Source organism: Lagenorhynchus albirostris, chromosome 11 (genome assembly GCF_949774975.1).
Source record: "Lagenorhynchus albirostris chromosome 11, mLagAlb1.1, whole genome shotgun sequence".
NCBI lineage: Eukaryota > Metazoa > Chordata > Mammalia > Artiodactyla > Delphinidae > Lagenorhynchus > Lagenorhynchus albirostris.
This window is the reverse complement of record NC_083105.1, coordinates 68416364-68443300: the sequence shown is the minus strand read 5'-3', so window position 1 is coordinate 68443300 and position 26937 is coordinate 68416364. Positions and strand designations below refer to the sequence as shown.

General features: G+C 36.1%; 2 protein-coding genes across 10 annotated transcripts in view; one reads left to right on the top strand and one right to left on the bottom strand.

Moving 5' to 3' along the window:
• Positions 1-4589, top strand: part of IRAK4 (interleukin 1 receptor associated kinase 4) — a 27782-nt gene extending 23193 nt beyond the window's left edge. For both annotated transcript variants that reach the window (XM_060166496.1, XM_060166497.1), the window contains 3 exons: positions 741-803; positions 3155-3313; positions 3442-4589. In XM_060166496.1, the coding sequence (XP_060022479.1) occupies positions 741-803; positions 3155-3313; positions 3442-3477 (258 nt within the window). In that variant the 3' untranslated portion in view covers positions 3478-4589. The remainder of the gene's footprint in view (positions 1-740; positions 804-3154; positions 3314-3441) is intronic.
• Positions 3089-26937, bottom strand: TWF1 (twinfilin actin binding protein 1). Of its 8 annotated transcripts, none has more exons than XR_009543529.1 (14): positions 26818-26937; positions 25081-25158; positions 22981-23159; positions 21720-21815; positions 20467-20571; positions 18652-18777; positions 18240-18390; positions 17947-18068; positions 13972-16022; positions 12148-12249; positions 9232-9318; positions 8970-9018; positions 5448-5690; positions 3089-3274 (listed from the first exon to the last, which is right to left on the bottom strand). XR_009543529.1 is itself a non-coding variant. In XM_060166499.1 (9 exons), exons 1-9 carry the CDS (start codon positions 26840-26842, stop codon positions 15852-15854), a joined length of 1053 nt encoding a protein of 350 aa, XP_060022482.1. In that variant the 5' UTR covers positions 26843-26937; the 3' UTR covers positions 13935-15851. The 8 variants fall into 8 exon arrangements, 1 of the variants encoding a protein (XP_060022482.1); XR_009543531.1 differs by having other exon boundaries at positions 5448-5570; XR_009543530.1 differs by lacking the exon at positions 8970-9018.

Sequence of the window (26937 nt, the reverse complement as noted above, 5' to 3'; positions counted from 1 at the left end):
GTTCACTTTAACCTCTAGTTAAATGAGAAAGTTATAAAAACTACTCTGAATTTGTAAAACTTTTAAATTGATTTCTGAAATTACTGCAAGAAATAATTTTTTGCCACATGAATTAATATGAAACTTGAATTAATGCATAAAACAAATTGTGTCATACAGTATGCACTTTAATGTCATGTTTTAAAAATGAAATATTTTTTGAAGGAAATATGCTTTGGCATTTTCTGCTCTACCAGTCTGTTCCTAATAACTTTTATGATGGTATGAGGAGTGGATGGGAGTGGTTGGAGAAATTGGTGCTTCTTTATCTTATTTATTCATATGTGTTTCATTTATGGATATTTATCTTCATAGTACTGTGAAGTTAAGGCACAGGGTTCTAGGATATGCCTGAGGTTTAGAAAATAATATTCTCCTAAGAACCAGAGAAAATTATTCTTGTGAAAAATCCTCTGCAAGACAGGAAAAGCAGTGTCCAGAACACATGTTGAGGGGGTGCTGATTGTTTAGTAAGTTGCCAGTAGAAAAGAACTGCTTGTGGGTATGGGTGGGATCTGAGGTGTCCGGGAAGAAAGAGTGGTCAGAAATGACCACAGCTCGTGTTCTTTCCGCTTTCATGCCTAAAGGGCATAATGCAGTGTGTGGAAATTGTTCATCAGATTTCATAATCAAGAGTTATGTTCCTTCTAGTTTCTATATGTTGTCTTGAGTCATATTAATGGATTTTACTTTCTTCTTAGGTTTTACTAGAAATAATAACTGGACTTCCAGCTGTGGATGAACACCGTGAACCTCAGTTATTGGTAATTGAAAGATTTCATTTTTTCCAGTCCTTTTCTATATGCATTTAGAATCTAAATTTCTGTGGGTAAATTTGGTATCTAGAAATGTCATTTTCTATTGGCAGTCTTTCTGTTGGCAATTACGTAGTGGCATATGGAAAGAGCATCAAATATTTCTAATCTCAGCTCTGCCTTGAAATATTTGTGAAGCTTGGAAAAGACACATATATTCTATGTTCTAGTTTCTTTGTGTCTAAAATCACAATAGGGCTATATGATTTATGAGGTCTCCTCCAGTATATGTTTATTTTGTTACTTTCATGGTGATTACTAATAGCAGAGAGGAAAAGCAACATTTGCTTCCTTTGAAATTTATATCAGAATAGAATTGCTAATAAAATTCTTTATCCATTTCTATTATGGAGTATTTTTTAATAAAGTTATCATAGAAAATTTTACCTGTGTGTTATATTAGGCGTTCATTGACAATTATATAAATAGACTAACTGAATGCTAAAACTATAGGAAAATTATGCCATGCCTTTTTTTTTCCTATATATTAAATTTTAAGAACTTGGAGAGTCTTCTAATAAAATTAAAGACTTACAGAAATACCTAGTACTATATATAAGTTTTTCTTAAAATTAGTTAAATAACTACACTGACTTTATTCTAATTTATGTGTTCTAATGGAACAAGCCAGTGTGACAAATTCAGACAACATGTGTATACCAGATTATTCCCCTAGAATGAGGATTAGAAAGTCAAAAGGTATAATATATTTGCTCAAAGGCTTGGTGCCATACTTTTAAGAAATACCATAAGTATAATATCTCTATATTACAATATTGCTACAAGTGTCCCTTATAAAACTATATATTACAAAGCTTTCCATGGGTTCCTGGATATGTAGTAATGAATATTACATGCTATATAGTATTTCACATTAAAATATATTTATAAAACATAGTTGTGAAAAGTTAATATTTTTGTAATATTTCATATTTTACAGTAGCACATAGTGAAATTTTGTCTTATCAAAGAAATAAAATCCTCTGTCCCATTGGTTCTTGGAGGTCAGGAAAGAAGCCTGGGCTGGAGTTACAATTTTTGAGCTGTTCGTGTACAGGCATGCCAAAGCTTTGTGTGTTGATTGGATTATACAGAGAAAGTGTGTAGGTGAAAAATATAGGAGGAAAAAATTACCGCAAAGTAGGGTTTTAAATGATAAATTTATTCTCTCATAGTTCTGGAAGCCAGAAGTCTGAAATAAAAATTTTGTCAGGGCTACATTCCCTCTGGAGACTCTAGGGGAGAGTCTTCCCTTGCCTCTTCCAGCTTCCAGGGGCTGTTGACATTCCTTGACTTGTATGCACATCCCTCCAATTTCTGCCTCTGTGATCACATTGTCTTCTCCTTTGTGTCTTTTTTTTTTCTTCTTTCTGTCTCTTAAACAGATGCTTGTCATTGGATTTAGGGCCCACCTGGGTAATCCAGGATGATCTCATCTCAAAATGCTTAGCTTAATTACATCTGCAAAGACCTTTTTTCCAAATACAGTCACATTCACAGGTTCTGGGGATTAGGACTTGGACATATCTTTTGGGGGCTACCGCTCAACCTACTACACCATCCTAGTCCTCCACCTCTCTCCCGATTGTGGCCCTGCCCCCTTTCTCTTCCTCGCTCTTTCTCTTTGATTCAACAGTGTGAGTACACATAGAGAAGTGTGCCTGTGCAGGGAGGGGCTCTGCATTCAGAAGCTGGAATTGCATCATCAGAAGCACAGCAAAGAAGCAGACCTCCTTGTGCTGGCCACCAGTAAATACTGCTGAGTACATGAGAGCAATTAGCTCAGTCACATAAATACAAAAACCAATAGGCGGGTTTCCCTGGTGGCGCAGTGGTTGAGAGTCAGCCTGACGATGCAGGGGACACGGGTTCATGCCCTGGTCCAGGAAGATCCCACATGCCGCGGAGCGGCTGGGCCCATGAGCCATGGCCGCTGAGCCTGCGCGTCCAGAGCCTGTGCTCCGCAACGTGAGAGGCCACAACAGTGAGAGCCCCGCGTACCTCAAAAAAAAAAAAAAAAAAAGGCAAATGGCTGAAAGTTTCTAGGAGGGAGGTATATATGTATGCATAAGTAAGTAAGTAAATAATTAATAAGGTTACAAGGGTAGATAGTAAACTAAGAGTAAATGTTATTATGATGTAGATTAAATAATTTAAATGTATTCTTTTATAATATAATTGATAATATAGGTTAATTATAATATAAATATAATTTATATTTATTTATAAATACATTTATAAATTTATCTGATTTGTTTCCCTTTTATTTGACACTCAAAGTTTTAACATTTGTCTTAAAGCTGGATATTAAAGAAGAAATTGAAGATGAAGAAAAGACAATTGAAGATTATATTGATACGAAGATGAATGACATTGATCCCACTTCCATTGAAACTATGTACTCTGTTGCCAGTCAATGTCTGCATGAAAAGAAAAATAAAAGACCAGACATTAAGAAGGTAATTTTTTTTACATATATTTAAAAAGTGAAGGAGGTGGGGTTTGTCATTTTTTCCTAAGTGTACATTTCAAACCAACTATTTAATGTGGTTCTTTTGTTTTTTCTATCTTTCTTTCTTTATAAAAGGTTCAACAACTGCTGCAAGAAATCACAGCTTCTTAAAACTTTACTGGAATAGACTCTTGGGTTTTTATATACAGCTATCTAAATCATTTTTTAAACTAAGATTTTTTTGTAAGCATTCTTCTTTACCTTTGACAAGGCAGCATGATGAAGTGCAGTGGTTATTAAAGCTTGTGTAGAACCCCCAATATATAGAACAGACAAAAGTAGAGCCACTGTAGCAACACTTAGCCCTACTTTCACTCTGAGGTCTTACCGTAATCCCTGAGATCTCCTTGGAACCTTACCAAACACAGCATGAAAACTCAGAATTAACAAAAAAGAGGACTGAACTATAGGGTGAAAAGACCCTGGGCTGAAGCCTGACTCCACTACTAATTTTCTGTAAAGCTTTGGGCAACCTCTTAGCTGCTTTGAACCTTGGGTTTTTCACCTGTAATGGACTAATTATCTACTGTGCCTCTCTGACAGGTAGTCATGAAAATCAAATGATGCAGAATATGTACAGGCACTTTGTAACTTGTAAAGTGATATAAAATTTAATGTTTACAAAAATGATTATAAAATCCTATTACAGTCATTTGTTTATAGGGTCATGTTCACAGTGTGCTATTTTAAGCAATCATTCACCATAAGCCAGTTACGCCCTGATGATACTCCCATGATGATATGGCCATTGTTAGATTATGTTATATGGGAAATTTGAAAGCATTTTGCAGATGCAGTTACAGTCCCTCATCAGCTGACTTTGACTGTCAATAAGGAGATGCTGCTTTGGGGGCTGGACCTAATAAGGTGAGCTTAGAAGAGCTTACAAGAAGTCCGAGAGATTCTCCTGTAGGCCTTGAGGTAAGCTACCATGTTGTAGGAAGGCCACATTGGCTAAGATCTATGGGTGGCCTTTAGGAGATGAAAGCTACCTTCCAGCTATCAGCCAGCAAGACAAAATTGGAACCTTCGTTGTACAGCCTCAAGAAACTGAATTCTTCCAACAACCTAAATTAGCTTAAAAGAGTGCTCCAAACTTCAGATGATACCATAGCCCCCGCTGACACCTAAATTTCGGCCTTGTGAGAACCTCAGTAGCAAACATGGACTTCTGTGCCTGGACATGCAGAATTGTGAGATAATAAATAAGTTGCTATAAGCCACCAAGTTTGTGGTAATTTTTTATGCAGCAATAGAAAATGAATACAGATATTCTCATGATAATTCTCCAACAGGGATACCCCATCATGTTCACAGGTTCTGTCCACAATACCAAGTATCTGCAATTATTCATTCATTCAGTAATCTTGGTATCATTAGTTCTTTCATTAACACACTCAAAACAAGAGTATGTAGAGTGAGCTATAGTAGAAGATGATCATCCTCTATACTGTACTGTTTAGACCTTCCTAAATGCTTTCTTGGGAAACAGAGATAGTACTGTTTTCAAATCACCTTTATAAACTAAGCATTTAAGCAAAAAACATTTGCTAGTTGAAAAGCAAAATAAATAAAATGACTTGGTCACATTAATCTCAACAGGAACTCACATAATTTGAGGCACAGTATGGCTTATAACCCTGAAAATAATAATGTTATTTTAAAATATAATGAGGGACTTCCCTGGTGGTCCAGTGGTTAAAACTCCATGCTCCCAATGCAGGGGACACGGGTTCAATCCCTGGTTAGGGAACTAAGATCCCTCATGCCCCGTGGCATGGCCAAATAAAATTATTAAAAAAATTTTTTTAATAAAATATAATGGGGCTTCCCTGGTGGCGTGGGGCGGCCCGTGAGTTAACTATTACTTGAAATAAAAGCATATATGTAAAATGCCATGGATGTAGCTGTGGTTATGGGCTGTGACCAAACCATATTAAAAATTTTTAAATGAGTAACCTGTTTCATTGATTTTGAAAATTTCACAGTATAATTTGGTAGATGTTTCCATTCCATCAAATGGAATTGATATCAGACTTTCCAAAATTAGGCATGGCTTCTCTCTCAGGATAAGACTGTACCTTAACTCTTTTGAGAGCCACAATACAGTCAATCCAAGATTCCAAAGCAAGATTCCACACGGTTTCATGCCTGATGGTGTGTGATGCATCGTGGACCCTTGAACTTGTGTGACTCACTTAACTCTAGGAATGAACAGCAGGGGGGTTGCCCTCAGCTTGCAGCTGAGCAGGACTTGACTAAAGTTCTGAGGAGAATAATGTACAGGCTCTTTTCACTGTTTCCTCAAGGCAGAATTTAATGGCCTGTGGCATGGATCGAGAAAATATGAGAAATGATTAACAAGGACCTAGGAGAACTAAAAAACAAACAGTGATGGACAACACAATGAATGAAATGAAAAATACACTAGAAGGAATCAATAGCAAAATAACTGAGATAGAAGAATTAATAAGTGAGCTGGAAGACAGAATGGTGGAAATGACTGCCAAGGAGCAGAATAATTAAAAAAGAATGAAAAGAGGGCTTCCCTGGTGGCACAGTGGTTGAGAGTCCGCCTGCCGATGTAGGGGACATGGGTTCGTGCCCCAGTCCGGGAGGATCCCAAATGCCGTGGAGCGGCTGGGCCCGTGAGCCATGGCCACTGAGCCTGCGCATCCGGAGCCTGTGCTCCACAACGGGAGAGGCCACAACAGTGAGAGGCCTGCGTACAGCAAAAAAAAAAAAAAAAAAATAAGAATGAAAAGAAATGAGAACAGTCTCAGAGACCTCTGAGACAACATTAAATGAACCAACATTTGAATTATGTGTCCCAGAAGAAGAAGACAAAGAGAAAGGGTCTGAGAAAATATCTGATGAGATTACAGTCAAAAACCCCATAACATGGGAAAGGAAATAGCCATCCAAGCTCAGGAAGCACAGAGAGTCCCATACAGGATAAATGCAAGGAGAAACACACCAAAGCACATATTAATTAAACTAACAAAAATTAAATTCAAAGAAAAACATTGAAAGCAGCAAGGAAAAAGGAAAAAATAACATACAAGGGAATCTCCATAAAGTTATCAGCTGATCTTTCAGCAGAAACTCTGCAGGCCAGAAGGGAGTGGCCGGATATAATTAAAGGAATGAAAGGGAAAAACCTATAACCAAGATTACTCCACCCAGCAAGGATCTCATTCAGATCTGACAGAGAAATCAAAAGCTTTACAAGCAAGCAAAAGCTAAGAGAATTCAGCACCACCAAATCAGCCTTACAACAAATGCTAAAGGAACTTCTCTAGGTAGGAAACACAAGAGAAAAAAAAAAGACCTACAAAAACAAACCCAAAACAATAAAGAAAATGGTAATAGGAACATACATATCGATAATTACCTTAAATGCAAATGGCATAAATGTTCCAACCAACAGACACGGACTGATTGAATAGAAACAAAAACAAGACTCATATATATGCTATCTCCAAGAGACCCACTTCAGACCTAGAGACACATATAGACTGAAAGTGAGGGGATGGAAGAATATATTCCATGCAAATGGAAATGAAAAGTAAGCTGGAGTAGCAATACTTATATCAGACAAAATAGACTTTAAAATAAAGACTGTTACAAGAGATAAGGAAGGACACTATGTAATGATCAAGGGATCAATCCAAACAGAAGATATAACAATTGTAAATATTTATGCACCCAACATAGGGAACCTCAATACATAAGGCAAATGCTAACAGCCATAAAAGGGGAAATCGAGCGTAACACAATCATAGTAGGGGACTTTAACACCCCATTTTCACCAATGGACAGATCATCCAAACTGAAAATATATAAGAAAACCCAAGCTTTAAATGACATTAAACAAGATGCACTTAATTGATATTTGTAGGACATTCCATGCAAAAACAACAGAATACACTTTCTTCTCAAGTGCTCATGGAACATTCTCCAGGATAGATCACATCTTGGGTCACAAATCAAGCCTCAGTAAACTTAAGAAAATTTAAATTGTATCAAGCATATTTTCTGACCACAACGCTATGAAATTAGAAAGCAATTACAGGAAAAATAGTGTAAAAAACACAAACAGTGGGCTTCCCTGGTGGTGCAGTGGTTGAGAGTCTGCCTGCCGATGGAAGGGACACAGGTTCATGCCCCGGTCTGGGAAGATCCCACATGCCATGGAGCGGCTGGGCCCATGAGCCATGGCCATTGAGCCTGCACGTCCGGAGCCTGTGCTCCACAACAGGAGAGGCCACAACAGTGAGAGGCCTGCGTACCGCAAAAAAAAAAAAAAAAAAGCAAACAATAAAAAACACAAACATATGGAGACTAAACAATATGCTACTAAATAACAAAGAGATCACTCAAGAAATCAAAGAGGAAATCAAAAACACATAGAAACAAATGACAATTGAGAACACATGACCCAAAACCTATGGGATGCACCAAAAGCAGTCCTAAGAAACTTTACAGCAAATTAATCCTACCTCAAGAAAAAAGAAAAATCTCAAACAACCTAACCTTACACCTAAAGTGACTGGAGAAAGAACAAACAAAACCCAAAGCTAGTAGAAGTAAAGAAATCACAAAAATCAGAGCAGAAATAAATGAAATAGAAGTGAAGAAAACAGTAGCAAAAATTAATGAAACTAAAAGCTGGTTCTTTGAAAAGATAAACAAAAGGTAAACCTTTAGCCAGACTCATCAAGAAAAAGAGGGAGAGGACTCAAATCAATAAAATTAGAAATTAAAAAGGAGAAGTTACAACTGACACCACAGAAATACAAAAAATCATAAGAGACTACTACAAGCAACTCTATGCCAATAAAATGGACAACCTGGAAGAAATGAAAAAATTTTAAGAAAGGTGCAACCTTCCAAGACTGAACCATGAAGATATAGAAAATATAAACAGACTAATCACAAGTAATGAAATTGAAATTGCGATTAAAAATCTTCCAAAACAGGCTTTCCTGGTGGCGCAGTGGTTGAGAGTCCACCTGCCGATGCAGGGGACACGGGTTCATGCCCCGGTCCGGGAAGATTCCACATGCCATGGAGCGGCTGGGCCCGTGAGCCATGGCCGCTGAGCCTGCATGTCCAGAGCATTTACAGGTTCCAGAAAATAGGACAAATCTCAATGAATTTCAAAATATTTAAATCGTACAAAGCATGTATTCCAACCACAGGAGAATGAAATTAGAAATTAATAACAGAAGGAAATTTGGGAATTCACCAATATGTGTAAATTAAACAAAACACTCTTAAATAGCCAATGAGTAAAGAAGAAATCATGAGGCAAATTATAAAATACTTTGAGAGGAATGAAAAACACACAACAAAACTCATGCAGCAAAAGCAGTGCCCAAAGTAGACACAAAAATTTCCCCCCAAAATTCTAGCAAGCTGAATCCAGGAACATATAAATAGGATTACATACCAAAACCAAGTAGAATGTATCCCAGAAATGCAAAGTTGGTTCAGCATACAAAAATCAGTGACTATAAAACACCATTTAAATAGAATAAAAGATAAAACCCACATGATTACATCAATAGAGAAAGCATTTGACAAAATCCAACACTCACCAATTAAGAATAGAAGGTAACTTAACTTCCTCAATCTGATAAAGGCCATCTAAAACAAAATAAAACAAACACCCCCTCCCCCCATTAGTATCATATAGAATAGCCAAGAATAGCCAAAATATTATTTAAAAAAGAAGTACAAAGTTGAGGACTCACATTTCCCAGTTATGAAAATACAGTAATCAAAACAGTGTGATGCTGGCATAAGGACAGACATATAGATCAATGACATAGAATTGAAAGTCCAGAACTAAACTCTTACATATATGGTCATTCGTTTGCCAAGACCATTCCATGGAGGAAAGAATGGTTTTTTCAATAGATGGTGCTGGGACAATTGGATATCTACCTGGAAAAGAATGAGTAGGACCCTTACCTCACATCATATACAAAAATTAACTCAAAATGGGTGAAATACCTAAAGGTAAGAGCTAAAATTACAAAACTCTTAAAAGAAAACAGGTGTAAATATTTGTGACCCTGGATTAGGCAACTGTTTCTTAAATCTGACACCAAGAGTACAGAAAAAACAGAAAGAAAAGAAAAGGATAAATTGGACTTCACCAAAATTCTAAACTTTTGTGTATCGAAGGACGTCACCCGAGAAAGTGAAAAGACAATCAATAGAATGGCATATGTGAAAATAATATGTGATTAGAATCTACTATCCAGAATATACAAAACACTCTTATAGGCAATAATAAAAATAAAAATAATTTCAAAATAGGCAAAGGATCTGAATAGAAATTTCTCCAAGGAAGATATACAAATGGCCAATAAGCACATGGAAAGGTGCTCAGCAGCATTAGTCATTAGGGAAATACAAATCAAAACCACAATGAGATACCCCTATAGCTATTACAAATATTGGTGAGGATGTGGGGAAATTGGGAACTTTGCACATTGCTGATGGGAATATAAATGGTGCAGCCATTGTGGAAAATAGATTGGTAGCTCTTCACAAAGTTAAACATAGAATTACCAATGACACAGCAATTCCACTCCTGGGTGTGTATCCAAAAGAACTGAACACAGGTACTAAAAAAATACGTGTACACATCTGTTCATAGCTTCTCCCAGAACTGGCAAATGGTCCCAAGGAAGTAGTAGCCCTACATACTGGGTTCATCTCTTTGGATTTATGTTTTCTCCCGTATCTTGGTTCTATATTTCATCACTACCTTAGTAGCACACTGATGCCTTTGAGTAGAATTTTTCCCCTAGTTTTCCTCAGGGAAAGGTTTGATCTGAATTACCCGATATTTTCCTAGTTTAAGTAGAATAATATTGATTCTATCCTGGATACTCTTCTTTCTAGACCTTTGCATCTTATCTACTTATGGAGTTTCAAATAGCATCCATATGCATATGGATAGATTCTTATAGTTCTCATCTTTAGCCAACCAGTCTGAAATATATTATACCTTTCTCCCAAACAACTGCACTTCCTGGAATTTCTTGAACATGACATCTGTGTATCTGGGCATATGGTCGTCCATCTTTCTATTCCGCTTTGAATGCTCTTCCCTCTGCTGTCCACCCGGCAAACTCATAACAGCTTTTTAAAATTCAATGCTGGTATCCACTCCACAGTCCTTTCTGATTCCCCATGCAGAAGTAGGTGCCTCTCCTCTGTGTTCCCACAGTATCCCAAGAATAATTAATAATAATAATGTTATGTACATTAATTTATAAACTTATAATTTAAAAAAATTATATGTTGCACTGTTTTTATTAAATAATTTAAGGACTATTCAAAATGCTTCCCCTATATTAACTTATCTCTCATAACAATCCTATGAATCTGATAACATTATTATTCACATTTTATAAATGAGGAAATTGAAGTGAAGTAACTTCCCAAGATTATGCAGCTATTAAATTGCAGAGCTGGAATTTTAACTCAGGCATCTGACATCAGCCTGTAACCTTAACTATGCTCTCTGTCATCATATTGATCATAATCATCTTCTCTGTCATTTGCTGGGCTAACTGTTAATGCCAAGCATTATGTTAAAGGGCATGATCACATTTTAGAGCTCTATAATGTAGGTCCCATTTTTTTCTTATTGAGGAAATTGATGCCCCCAAATTTAAGTAACTTCTCCCTTATGTTCATTGTGTTAGATTGCAATTCTCCACTCTTCCCTAGATCCATGCCCTTTACAATATGGTTTTGTAATTCTTCCCATCAAGAGGTAAATTTCATTTCCCTAGTCCTTATATCCAGAATGGCCTTGTAATTTGCTGTGGTCAATAGACTGCAGGAAAAGTGACGTTTCAGTTCCAAGCCTGGGCCTCCAGAGCCCCTGTGCACCACTTTTCACTTTCTCTGTCATGGGACGCTGCCACTGCCATGAGAACAAGCCAGGGCTAACATGCTGCTGCTGAAACCATGCTCAGCAGAGAAAAGTCATCTCAGATGAGGTCATCCCAGACCAGCCAACCTGCCAGCAGACCACAGATGTGAGAGAGGTCAGCCAACCGGAGACATGTAGAAAATAATTGCTGTTTTAAACCCCTACATCTGGGGGTAATTGGTCATGCATTAGTATGGTAGCAATACATAACTGATTCAGTCATATAGCCAGGAAGTGACAGCATCTCTCTCTCTCTCTCTCTCTCTCTCACACCCACACACACACACCCACACACACACGTGTGCAAAAGTATGATCCATGTGCTCTTATCCATACAGCTTGATAATAGGAGAATAAGAAATTAATTTAACCCCCATTCATGAAGGCATGAATGTGGAGGGGGCACAGGGAAACCAGCACAGGAGGTAACATAGGAAGGAAGAGGAGGGGAGGGGCCACGAAGAACTTTCCAACCCCTTCAAACTGACTTGCCCCCTCTCTGTCCCTTTCCTTTTTTTTTTTTTTTTTTGCGGTAGGCGGGCCTCTCACTGTTGTGGCCTCTCCCGTTGCGGAGCACAGGCTTCGGACGCGCAGGCCCAGCGGCTATGGCTCACGGGCCCAGCCGCTCCGCGGCATGTGGGCTCTTCCCGGACCGGGGCACGAACCCGCGTCCCCTGCATCGGCAGGCGGACTCTCAACCACTGCGCCACCAAGGAAGCCCTGTCCCTTTCTTAAGAGACCCATCCCTCGACCCCTCCCTCTTCCCTCCCCCTCCCCCTCCCCCAGACCTGGAGGATCCTTCAGAGGGAGGTTCAGACCTCTTTCTCTTCCTTTGCTGGTGTAAGCCATGGTGGTGTGTGCTTCTGTGTGATAAGTAGGTTTTTGAAGTTCCTGTTCTTTCCGTTCCCAAGTCTCTGGGGCTGAAAAGGAGGAAAAGATATTAGTTATCAGATTTTTAAAATGTAAATAAAATATACTCCCCCCCACACCTCAGAAAAGCACCTCTTCCTGTTAAGCGTCCGGAGGTTTATAAGGCACTACCGCCAGACTGAATTCTAGCAAATGCAGATGGTAGTGGGTCAGCATTAGCCATTGAGTAGAACTTAGCCTTTGGTCTTTCCAGAACAGAGTCAGATGAATGAGGATCCCCACGGGAAGACACTTGCTGCTCAGGAATGAGTCAGTACTGGAGTCTCCTGGGGTAGAACCTATAATCTTCCGAGGGCAAGAGGTTGTGTCAGTGCTAGTGATGTTTGCTCTGCCCAGAAATACAGCAGCAGAGGCCAGAGCCTCTGTGCTGAACCTACCACTGCTTCAATGTGCTCCCTTCCCCACTGTCCAAGGAAAGGTAAAATCTCATTCTTTTATTTATTCAACAAATAAAATATCCACTATGTCCTAGACACTGTTCCACGTGCTGAGGATGCATCAGTGAATAAAACCAAGTCTCTTTCCTCCATCAAACTTGTATTTTAGTGGAGGAGACAACCAATATATATACATAGATATATAATTCCTAAGTGCTTTGAGGAAAAATAAAGCAGATTAAGGTGAGAGGACAGGGAGTACACTTGAGCAGAGACCTGCATTGAGGGAGGAAGACACGTAGATATTGGGGTAGAGGAAGCCAGTGTGAGGAACAGTACACTCAGCGTTCCTGAGGCAGCAGTGTGCCTGGTCCTTCAGAGGTCCAGCCAGCAGCTGAGCTGCAGCAGACTGATCAAGGGAGGTGGAGATAGCCATGGGCCAAGTCATGCAGAAGTTAGTGGGCAAGACTGAGGGCTACATTTTTTTCTATGAGATGTTACCTTTCATCGTAACCACTACAGACCAATATACAGGAATACTTAGAAAGTTTGTTGACTGAACGGGGGGAAACCCTCACTTTATATCATTTAAGACAAACTGTACCCAGTCATGGCTACACATGAATCATCTGTGTAACTATGTGACTCCTGGGCCCACTTACTCATCAAAATCTCTGGAGATGAAGCCCCAGAATCAGTACTTAAAAAAAAACTCCAATCCTCATAACATATGGTTGTATATGCAAAGAAAACGTGTGAAAGGATTTATACCAAACTACAATATGAACCTCAGGCACATGATTTTAGTTCTGAGTAGAAATGCCATAAAGAATTTAACTTTTTAAAATAGTTCTCAAAATCAGACCTTTTAAGGACAGTTCTGTCTTGGTGAAACTGCTACCAAAGACATCCATCTTGTAATATAGCTCTAATAAAAAGGATCAATTTGACACTGAATTGCAAACTGGAATGCACTCAGTATTTGCTGGGTGAATGTCTTTTAACAGCTTACTGTCAAGTATGTCGGTCACCCTATTGTACTGGGTTGCTGCTATCACAGTAGGAACTAACTCATGACGTTTCCATTACTGCTGCAGTAGTGGAAAAGTTCTAATCTACGAAAGCACTCTATTGACACAACTTGCTTAGGTTTCAAACTATTTAAAATCCTTTTTTAGATAGGTTAATTAACAAATAGATGAATGGGCTATCTAACCTATCACCAGGTATTGCATTATGCAGACTTATCCAAAAAAAAAAAAAACAAGGTTATACTAGAAAACCAACTTAGTACACAATTTAGAGAAAAAAATTTTATTGCAATATAAAACGCACTTATAAAATGTCCACAGAAGGCATGTAATTCTTCACTGCTATATAAATTCACTGGGAATACTTTATTCACCTTCTATTGTTATGATGACATCACCTAAAACATAAACGATGAGTTATACTCTATAACAAATGCATCATTGATTTTCAACAATCACTGGTTTAATAATAATTAGTTTAAGATTATATAATCACATCTATATTCTGGAATGTCCACTTACTTTCATGTAGTGTAACAGAGTTTAAGAGCATAATTGCACATGGATGGTAGAGAAAAACATTCACTACTAAATTATTTTATACCTTCATGACAGGTTAACTTTCTTCCTGACCGAAAACAACAGCTTCAGCAGCTTGGCCTATGGTCGACAACACAGCTCCAGGATTCTCAATGCAGTAGTTTGTGTGTATGTGTGTCTGTGTGTGCACCCACGGAAAAACTTAAACTACATCTTTCATAAACAAGTGCAACATTACCGTCAATTATTTTGCATTATAGTCTGATTATTTGTAAACAAACAAAACCCCACACACTCTTAATTCTAGAAAACAAAAAAATCTGTCAACTCATAATTATTCTAACATGCTTTTAGTTGAACACACATTGAATTTCTGAAAGGTGCATATATTACCGTAGATAATAAAGTGTAAAAATGAGTGTTTCATATTTTATACTATGAAATGTACATTTCTGGTATTTGTTCTATGCAGCATAAAGTTTAGATCAAGAAATTCTAAATCCCGGATCCCCACAGTTCGTTTAGAAAAGTCCTCTAAATTATGGCTCTTGCAGCAGGTTTATCAGATTAAACATGATGAAGTTTTCTAGCTCCCTCTATTTCAAGTATCAGAGAAAAGGAGGCTCAAAATCTCTGTAGGTTGTAATTGAAAATGCAAAGCTTTAGAAAACAGTTAACTGTGTTTTGAAATAAGACATAAATTGAAACAAGATTTGTTTATCTGTGTTAGGCTGATGAGTACTAGGACTTTAAAATAATTTTGTTAAATCTGAGTATTTGCCTATAAATATATGGTTTTAGAGAGAAATCAATCGGTTTAAAACTTTTTCAATATTGTTGACTTTAGTTTTGTTTGCTTTTGAATGATATAAATTTAATATTCAACTGGACATAAATATTTGGTCTCACACTACCTATAATGAAATGACTTACTTTTGAAATGGAAAATTTTTAAAGCACTAGAAAGAGCATTTACTAAAGCAGTTTCAATGTGTCTTTCAACATCATCAGAAATCCTGAAGTATATATCTGGTACCCTTAATGTTTCAGAGTGAGTTGATTTTCTGAAATTTTAATGACATTTAAAAAATGAAAAAGTCAAATAGAAAAGACTGCTGCAATAAAGCACTGTTTCTAAAAGTTGTAGACATGATCTCACAGTCTGAGTGAGCACTGCTCTTCAGAGCACCTTTTCCTAGGCACATGAAGTTTTCAGCTTAGAAAATAATCTAATCTGGTCCTTAACATATTCATTAAGTGGAATGAATATTTTAAGGTCTTCCTCTCTCCCTTGAAGAAAAAAAAGTGATGTATCACCGAAGAGTAATAAGAATTGTATCTTACTTTAGATTTTCTGGAATTGGCCCAACTCTATAAAATTTTAAGAACTATGTGAAAGTGTGGAATCATCACTCTATGAAAACTGTGATGAAATTAAACATCATTATGTCAAACCCTTTTCTAGTTTTAACTCAAAAATAGAAATCATGAGTCTTCTATAACATTAATTTAAAAACACACAGAAGTGAAAAGTGCTGATTTTCAAAAAGTACAATTTTTCCCCTACTATACATCAACGTGGAATGATTTCAGTTCTCCTGTACTAAAAGCTGGACTTTTAAAAAAACTAGTATTGTAATAATTTTAATCAGTAGTGGCTTCAGTTTCAGCTGGACCCCTAATTAGTCTTCGAATTCCTCTTTTTCCTGAAGGACCTTTTGGTTTTGCAAAACTTTGTTTATGTGCATGCTGCTTGGGGTGTACTTCTTCATAAAGGAAGTCTGCAGTCAACTCATCCCCATTGTCTATCTCGATCTGTAAGAGATAAAATTAGCAAAGTGTGATGCAATGTGAGAAAACACAACATTCAAAACCTAATACAGATTTGGGTACAGAGGATGTGGCACATATATACAATGGAATATTACTCAGCCATAAAAAGAAACGAAATTGAGCTATTTGTAATGAGGTGCATAGACCTAGAGTCTGTCATACAGAGTGAAGTAAGTCAGAAAGAGAGAGACAAATACTGTATGCTAACACATATATATGGAAATTAAGAAAAAAAAAATGTCATGAAGAACCTAGGGGTAAAACAGGAATAAAGACACACACTTACTAGAGAATGGACTTGAGGATATGGGGAGGGGGAAGGGTAAACTGTGACAAAGTGAGAGAGAGGCATGGACATATATACACTACCAAACATAAGGTAGATAGCTAGTGGGAAGCAGCCGCATAGCACAGGGAGATCAGCTCGGTGCTCTGTGACAGCCTGGAGGGGTGGGATAGGGAGGGTGGGAGGGAGGGAGACGCAAGCGGGAAGAGATATGGCAACATATGTATATATATAACTGATTCGTTTTGTTGTGAAGCAGAAACTAACACACCATTGTAAAGCAATTATACTCCAATAAAGATGTTAAAAAAAAAAAAACCTAATACAAGCAATGAGCCAGTTTTCAGGTGTGAACGCTCACCAATAAGTGCATAATACTCATTCCAGCAAAAGAGAACCAAGGACCATGTGAAAATAGTTCACTTTCATCTTATTTGGGGGGAGGAGGAGGGAGCTAAATGAGTTGCTTGAATATATAATTAGCTATACTCATTTTCTATTTGGTTCTCTCTTTCTTCTCCAATTTAACTAATGTTTAAAAGTAGTACAGTAGGAATCACCACTATATTCTTAAGTTGTTCTGTTTTGGTACACTACATATTTTCAAGAAACATTACTCATGGCCCTTTCATCACTTGGGTCACTTGAAATCACTCTATAACACGGGCTGGCGAACGATGGCCTGCAGGCCAAATCTGCTCAAGTTAAGAGAGTGTTTTACATTTTTAAAGGATTGTAAAAACAAACAAAATAATAAAACAAAGAAGAATATGTGACAAAGACCATATGTGGCCTGGCAAAGCCTAAAATATTTACTATCTGGTCTTCTGGTAGAAAAAGTCAGCCAGCCCCTGCTATAGAAAGTGATTCTTAAGAACTTAAAAAGCTCTTAAAGGGCTCAGTACCTAAAACACTGGTAATCTGTAAGGACCTGTGTTTTAAGAGTTGAAGGGCTCAAGAATAAACCATATCTTTTCCCATGCCTCACCTGCATTTAAGAAAATAAATTTAAGGAAACTTAGCTCCCAAAATTCATGTTTATGCCCATTCTCTCCTTTCCCAACAACTGGAAAGATTCTCAACCACCCCATGGTTCAGTTATAAATAGAGACTGTAGTTCCTTATTAATAAAGTCTTGAGACAATCACAAGTATGCAGCTTGAGTAGCACCATCCAGCAAAACTTTCTGCAATATGGAAATGTTCTCTAAATTCTGCACCATCCAACACAGTGCCATTGGCCACATGTGGCTAAAATAGCACTTGAAATGTGGCTGGTGCTTTTAAGGAACTGAATTTTAAATTTCGTTTAATTTTTATATATATTTAAATTTAAATAGCCACATGTAGCTTGTGGCTACATATTAGAGAATACAGATCTACAGGGAGACTGGGGTCATGATAGGCCATCCTCAAGCACTTAGAGGAGTTCCTAAGGATTTATGATGAGAATAAGAAAAAAAACCTTTCATTTATAAACCACAATACATCACGAACTACACGAAAGACAATAAAAATGTAACAAAAACTGAAAAATTAAAAATAAATAGGTAGGTATTAAATATATTAATAAGATAAGTTAGATAAAATAAATTAGATAAATAAATAGATAGGTAATTACCTTTCTAATGACATCCATTTGTAGTTGTCTTTCTACAATCTCTAGCAGAGGGCTCTTGCAGCTAGAATACAGCATCCGTTCTCTTATACTGCATGTGTATCCAGGCATTGAATAAATAAAAACTAAATTAAAATAATAATAAATCCAATTAGCAGCACATCAATTAAAGCACACACTAAACCTCATAAAGCTACAACTAAACCCTCTGGCCAAGAAATAAGAAAGAATATAGTGATGAAATATCAATCAGCAAACTGAAAGTATTACGTTAAAAAAAAAAAAGTATCATATACCTATAGACTCCAAATAGTCTCCTTCATGGGAATGTTTATACAGAAAGAAATGATAACGTGCTGAATCTCTGGGAATCCTCTTTGGCAAATCTTTTAGTTCTGTATTTATTGTGTTGGCCAAAATTATAATTTCATTTTTTATATCTATTTCCTGTCAATAAGAAACAAAATGCATTTATTAAGACAGATACACAGAAATTTAAAATTTATAAATTAAAAAACAAGGAGACAAGGGGAAACTTACACAATTTCACTTTTTCCACAGTGAATATATATTGCTTTTGTAGTTTAAATGAATAAAAAATAAAAAGGAAGCAAATAAAAAGATTTAAAATCCATTAAAAACAAACCTTATACAAGCCATAGATACCAAAAGGTGAAGCCATTTCATAATAATCATTATATCTCTTACCAACTGCACATAGTTGAGCTGTCTGTTATTCAATTTTTCCAAAGCCTGAAAAGCTTCTCGAGAAATAGGAAATGCTACTCCTTGTAGTGTTTGATGCTTAGTGTCCACACTCACGTCAGTTTGTACCTAGTATGACAGATTCAATTTACCGATGAAGTTTAGCATTTAGCAGTGTCAGATGGCAAAGAGAAGAAAACCCAACCTCTTCAGAGTGGGGGTCATTCCACCCTTGCCCATTTTAATATAATTAAAATTAACAATTAAAACACTATGAACTTAAAAAGCAAATAATTTTCACATTTGTTTCAGGTTCTGCTAGCACTTTGTCAACATGCAGAGTGTATGCCACATTTTGATGAAAATGCCAGAAGTGAACATCTGAGTTGAGTGTGCAATGTTAGTGGGGCTTTGCTTTTATGTTTGGTTTGGCACAATTGCCATGAGCTACATAAGCTCTCTGAAGTGTCTTCAGATTACACGTTTAATTAAAAAGTTTTACTTGATAAAATTTATGAACAGTGTGATATAAATATAATATGCATAGAACTTTACTTTGTTCTGCTAGACATAAAATGCAACACAAACACCATGCACTGAGTTGAAAGGAGTACAAACAATATACAAAGACACAACACAGCTCAACAAATTATACTACTGCAGAAGTTCCACACTTAGAGCTTTCATTACTAAGAACATGGGTGTGCACGTATCGGAAGAAGAGAAGAGTACGTCAAGAAAGCTTTCAATGCACATATTTAAGACTTTTATACTCAGTAAATGACAGCATAGTATAGGGTCTCATTTGCAGTGTTGCAACAAAGTCAAATAGAAATTTTACTTTAAAAAAAAATGAATGGAGATTCTACAGCATAAATGGTATTGTATAATGAAAACATCATAGAACATATGCAAATGCATACCCCAATAAGATCCTCTGGGTTCTGATTGCAAGGAATAAAACAAACTATCAAACTTGTAAAAAAAAAAAAAACCATGTAAAAATCCATACTCAAATAACTTGAGTTAAAATAATATAAAGATAGATCCTTGCTATCAGGTCAATATTAAATAATATTCAATCACTTTTCAGACTGATTCTTATTAGTCTGTTAGACAAGTGAATAGTAGTTTCTGCTACTTGTTCTTTTCTATAAAATTCCGTTAGAAATACAGTAGCTATTCTAACTTAGAATTGCTGCAATAAACACATTAGAAATATGATAAACTATAATATGGATGAAATTTATTGACTCTAATATGCTAAACAAGTACTCAAATAACCATCTCCCATATATATCTATATATATGCACACACCCATCCAAGTAATGTCCATAGAAGTTAATTTATAGAGCCTCTAGAAATCCTAAACACACTACAGCATTTATGTTTTACTCTCTTTAGTCGTCAGTATTCTCTGAAATAACAAAACAAACCTTCTTCAGGCAACCTCATTAGATATAATATCCCTCACACTACATGGGTAACACATACTTTTCCCATTTATCGATATTTAGTATTCAAAGTACAAAGTTAAAAACAATTGTACTTCTCACAGGAAGATTACTAATCTATAACCTACATTATAAAGACAGGAGAAAGCTATTTATGAAACTGACATGAAGTTTAATATTCACTTTTAACTTTTTCCTGAAGACACATTGAGCACAGTCTTGTCAGTCTTGTCTCTAAACTGAACAGAATAAATGTAAGCTATCTAACTTATTTATTCTCTAGTTACCTCTTCATCGATTAATTAAAAATACAATATTTTTAATCACTTAGAATCTTGCAAGGTTTCAAAATGGTAATAATACCTCATTAATTTTAATCTGTCGTAATTCTTCTTCAGCTGCAGTCAGTGGGGCAGGAGAAGACTGTGACAGCAAATATTTCTTATATCCATGTAATGACACATCTTCCTGTGAGCACAGAAACTGTTACTAGTTGTGAGGCTACTTTAGGAAAACAAAATCATTAATTTAACAGAAAATATTTTAACTAAAAATAAACAGTAACAATAATTTTATTACTTCTTTTTTTAAAAAAATATTCTATTCTACAGGTTTCAAAAGTTTTAAGGGGATTAGCTACACTTCATTTCCTAAAGCTTTACAATTATTAGATCTTTTGTGTGAGTGTGATGGTGGTAACGCCAGCCACATGATGAAACTGATCATGCTTCAAGTCTATAGGACAATTATAATTAACCTGGGGAAGCCTGCCCCATAGTTATTCAATAATCAACATATTCAGATTCTGAATTCTGTACTGTAATGAATTATATAATTTCTCTATAATTATTCATAGAAAATAATTACAGTTCTTATTTAAAATAAAAAATATTTCAAAGAGGTTTACTTCTCATCAAAATTTTGTGGTTTGGAAGACTGAGAATAGAATTGAGAAACCAGGCCACTTCACAACTGATGTGAATAAGCAAAGGATACCCATCTAGTCTCGTGCTCTATCCACCAGAATACATTACTCCCTGAATCACAATAAAAGCTCTAAAAAACAAAAAACCTGTTGAAAAAATACACTGTAATTTTCTTAATTTGGGGGTATATCTACATACATGTATTTACCATACAAATTTTATAATGAAGTAAATTCTTAATCATAACTTAACTAAATTTATTAATCAACAATTACCCCAATTAATTATCAATCAATTTACCTGCCTCAATGTTCTAGTTCAATTAATATAGCTATTGCTTCCACAGCATAAGTGTAAACATCCAAAATATCTAAAACCTACTATCTCTTTTAAGTAGTCTCTCATTTTTCTGAGCCTATCTCCACATCCTTAAAATGAAAAGGTTGAACTAAATGAGGGGTTGAACTAAATGATCTCCAAGGGATATTCTAGTGTTTGAAGACTAACAGAGGAGATTCCAACATATTTTAAAAGTGTAAGTATGATGTTTCAGTTAACTTGCATATCATATGAAACGTAATATTTTCTCTTATTCTTTATGTTTACCGATTCACCAGTCATAATTCACATTAACTATCCCATTACCTCGGTGCAACATGCAGAATCTACATAAAAGTATAAGTTTTGTACCTTTACTGTTCCAAACACTTCATCTTTAATGTGGCCACCTCCAAACTCCTTTTTCAGAGTTGCTCTTGTTGCTGCATACAACATTTTTTGACGAACCTAGTAATTGTGAAAGTTTACTTAGAAGTTTATAGATGAAAACTATCATTACAAAAGAAAGCACTTTATAAATGTATGAAAATCTTCAAACACATTAAAAAGAAATTAAACTGTGACAAAGTTGAAGTCCGTTGACTATAACATGTTAAAATATGTGTATACAAATAACCATCATAACATCAGCATCTAAAATATCAACAGCTACTAAGGAAGACTTCAATTTATAAGTCATATTTTTGGAAAAGTAGAAAAAAACTAAATTTTAGAAAATCATTCATTTTTGTCAAAGTATAAAATGAATTCAGGAATTAAAAAAACTACTTAAAACACTATTTTAAAATCACTGAAATGAAGTAAACTTGATAATGACATTTTACTCAAAACAAGTCTAGGTCAGACGCTACTTATTTAGTTGTTTAAGAATCAAATATTCATGGCATAACTATGGCATAAACCATTCTATGAGGGACAAAGTAGAAAAGAACTACAGTATATACTATTATTAAAGAGTATGATAGCATCTATGGAAAACTACTAAAGATAACTGCCAACCAATAGAAATCATTTCATAATTTTGTACTGGCAAATCCAGTATTTCTTTCAGACAGCATATACAGAATTAAATAGGAAGTGATGACTTTTGAGAATGATATCTACATAACTTTTAAAATTATTTTTCTACAATAAACAAGAGAATTAATTTTTAAAATATTGAGCAGTATCCATATACTAGCTTTTTATTTTATTCTATTAATCAGTCTACTAACTCTCCTAAGAGAAATACTTGTGTGCATGCCCATCACTTGAATGGTAGCTATTGAGAATATTTAATAAAATGTTCAGTTAGTTCTATAAGAATTATTTCAATTATTACTCTCAAAATAGTAACCTTCATTCTTCAGAGGTCCACAGAGTCATTTATAATTGCCACAAATTTTTCAATTTAAAATCAATAATAATTCTACTGATTTCAATCAAGGTCAAGATTTCTGAATCTAAGTACATTACCCCTGATTCTACATTACCAATCACAAGGATTTTTTCCATGATCATTCCCATCTATGAGATATGACTGTTGCTTCTTAACTTTCTCTTGGCCTAGGAATATTTCAGAAAAAAATTTTCTAGCTTTTAATGTTAAATAAGTAACCAAAAAATTACTTACATGAGAATGGTCTGGAGACCACGCAATGAATATCCATTCATATCCCTGGGCATTCTGAGAATCTAACCTGAATAATACGTAGCACGGTTGTTTGTCCTCCAACAGGGGTAAAACAAAGGAATCATAATCCTTATCCCAGGAATCTAAAGGCTGCCTACACGCTCCAACCACAAGTTTCTCTATGAAGAACAATTTTTAAAAGATATATAAATGGTTTAAAATGCCAAATGGTAGAATAATGAAGAATAGAAGAACAAATTAATAGTTAGTTCTTAATTGCTATTATTCACATCAAAATATAGAAAGAGCAAAGGTTGTAACACAGAAAATAAATATAATATAAAGCAATATTAAAAACAGATATAAAAATTATAACTAGCATAGTTAAAATAATGTTATAAACACAAGAAAGGAACGTACAAAGATGATTATAAATAGTTGAGTTGGATGGCTGAAGAGAGGGTGATTATATTCTATTGTCCAAATATTTATGCTATAAATTATCAACAAAATATATTTAAGTGTCCTACCGCTCAAAGGTATAATTTCTGAAATTAAACACTGAATTGTACAGTTAAGAAATACTAAATAAAAACAGGTTTAGCTCCTATTTGGCCATAATGCTACAGATTTTAATATTTGTCCAGAAACAAATTGGTACAGCCACTTTGAGACATTATTGGGCGAATCAAGTGAAACTGCTAATGTACTCTGCATAGAGAATCTCTTGCACATATATACCAAGGTGTTCACTGCAGCACTATAAAATAACAGTGGAAACTGAAAATAGCCTAAATATTCATCAATAAGAGAATGGACATATATTATGTGGCATAATCATATTATACAATTCTATTCATATTTAAAAAGAATTAGTGAGCCTCTATCAAAACTAATTATAAAAGCAATGTTTACAGGAAAAGGAATGATGCAGAAAAAGATGTCAGTTTATGTGAACTTAAAAGCTCTAAACAGCACTATATGTTATTTAGGGATACATATAAAAAACAGATTGAACAAAAATAAGGTTCCTAACATAGTTGTCTCAGGAGAAGGTCAGGAAGTAAAACTGTTTAAAGCGAATGTTCTTATATTACAACAACATTAAATTACAAAAGGCTTGAAGCAAATATGATAAAAATGTTAGCAGTTAATAATTTAAGAAGAGATGGAAGTATTTGTTATTTATTCATAATTTCCTTATTTAAAAAATTTTCTCAAAACAAAAATAAAACCAGAAAATAGTGATATTCTAAAATATGCTGCTTTCCAGTATATGTTTATTCTTGTTGAGTGTGTTAACGTATGTAGAACAACTGCCTATTTTTCAAACTATTTTGGTATTTTTAATATATAAGAGAAAATGGAATGCAAATTAGATTTACTTCCAGTTTATGAAAGAACAAGGTATTTTTCCAAAGCAAAATATTTAAGGTATTTAAGAAATTAGGTCAATGGAATATTTTAACATATTCATTTGAGATTAAGTAGTTATAATATTAATTATTCACACTCAAACCAGCTGAATTAAAAGACTCTCCCACCCAGTGAATTTCCCTACGTACAGCTTTATTTTGAAAGTATCAATTTATAGTTTGTTACACTCAGAACTTTTTCCCATAACAAGAAAGGGGAATCATTTCTGCAGCATACACTGCAATCAAGTTGAGAAAACGGGAGAGTTTAAAATCCTTCCTTTCTACCTCAAAACTAACTTTACTGAATAACAATTCACAAGTAACTTTTCTTTTGTGTGGGATAATCACCTGTTACTGATTTTCATTCCAGAGATGCAAGCACTGATATTAGATACAAACTGTGGTACAGAAACTGAGACACAAAAAGTGTAAGAGGAAGATGTCACACCAAAAACAACATCTTTTTGTTTCCGTGAGAGTCAACTACAGAATGCATAAGGTAAAGTAAGCAGGGGCCCCGTAGGACATGTCCAAAATGTAGAGGAGCCAAGTTAACTAAAGGCGAGCTCTGAACCTGCTTCACATTTATTAATAGTCCAAATCACTGACAATGATTTAGAAGTTTAAAAATACAACAGCCAATAATCCAAGGACAAACAACATTTAAAAATGCTTAACTAACCATTTTCAATCGATATCTTCAGAAGTCTGTATTTTCCATTTCTTGCTCTGGCAAAAATATCTTTAACATCCTCACTTGCTGTGGAAAAAGATACAGAAAAGTAAACCTATTTTTAATACTTACATATTAATACTTTCTGATGCTACTTGAATAGGGAAAAAATGAAATGTAATACAAAGAAAACATCTTGAAGATGCAGTATTCTCTTATCAGTAATTTAAATTACAAGAATTAAAAGGTGTAACAGTAGACATTGTATACAGCTAAGAAACATAAACATATTTTAAAAGTATATTAATTCTAACCTGTTTTACCTAGATAATTCCATAGCAGAAATTTACACTAGGAATGAATATATTAAAGTTTCTCAAACCCAATAATCACAAATCACAATTTTGAAAAACACCTTTAATGCTTGTTTGAAAAATGCTGAAAACCTGCTTTCACTCTCTTCTGGTCCAATTTCAAGCTTATAATAAACAAACACACCTCCATCAATTCATTTTTACATTTTCACCTTTAAAAACAACAATTAATGTCAAACACCCTATCCTGATTAAAGAAAAAGACAACAATTCATTCAAGCTCGTACTTCTGGTCATACTTCTCTAATTCATATTTCTTAAAAACCTGGAGTAATCTCACTGAGCAAATATATATTTAATAACCTATCCCTTGTGCTATTAAAGCTTCAATTTCGTTCTAATTTTATTCTTGAGTTGTATATTGAGAACAAGAACCACTGTTTAGTAGTGCTTGCTATAACGCTCAAGCATGAAAGTCAATAATTATATATATCAAAACTAACGCAGACAAAACAATGCTTTTAGATTTGCGACTGTTTTGCTTGTGTTTGTGCGTGCAGGAGGAGGTGTGGGGTGGTGTCAAAGGCCCTTAAGAACAAAACACAATTAGACGTTTAGCTGGGGAAAAGATTCTTTGTCCATTAACAGGAGGAGCTTGTGTTTACATTACAACTCGTTAAGTGATCGCGAGTAACCCGGGACATATTTGATTCTGATGAGGTGAGCGCTTTCAGACCGCCCATTTCCAAACCAGGAAATAATACAGGTCAATTATAATTGCACATTCAACTGCCTGCCCGGGACGATTAAACGCAACCACACAGATCAAACTTTTCAGTTCCCTGGGTAGTATCTAAGAACAACCAAGACGCCTCATACTCAGGATACAGACAACGGTGTTGATGTTCCAATTTTGGAAGAAAATGCGGAAGAGTTTGGGAAGCACCCTTACTGGAAATGAAAAAGATTCCCGCATCTTTCTTTTGATAATCCAAATCTTGTAACAACTCTAAAGTTGGACCGTGAAAAAGAAAATTCGCCCGTCTCTCGACAGCAAAAAGAGCCCCAGTCGCCTCCACGGTTCCAGGTCTTCCCAGTCCGATAAAAAAGGGGAAAGTTGGGCTAACGGCGGCGGCGGCGGTGGTGGCAGGCACGCCCCCTTCCCCCCGGCCGCCGCGGAAAGCCATTTCCTTCGCTCCGGCGAATTTCGGGTCCATCGGCAACGTGGCGGCGGCCGGCCCGGGCTGGGAGGGTGGCAGGCCGGGAGCGCCCGGGACACGAGAGCGCGGAGAGGCGCAGAGGCCCGGCTCGTCCCCGAGACCGACTCCCTGTGCTCCGGGACCGACTCCGGCCCTGCCCATCCCGCCGCCCGCCCGGCTCGCCGGGGGCCTCCCAAGAGTCCCTTCCCCGCAGGCAGCGCCGGCGCCGTTACCTTGGATGCCGGTCTGATGGGACATGGCGGCGGCCGCGGGCTCCCGGCTCCGGCGCTGAGTGCTGCGAGCGGCCCCGGCCGGCGGCTCCAGGAAGTGGCGGCTACTCCACCAGCCCTGTC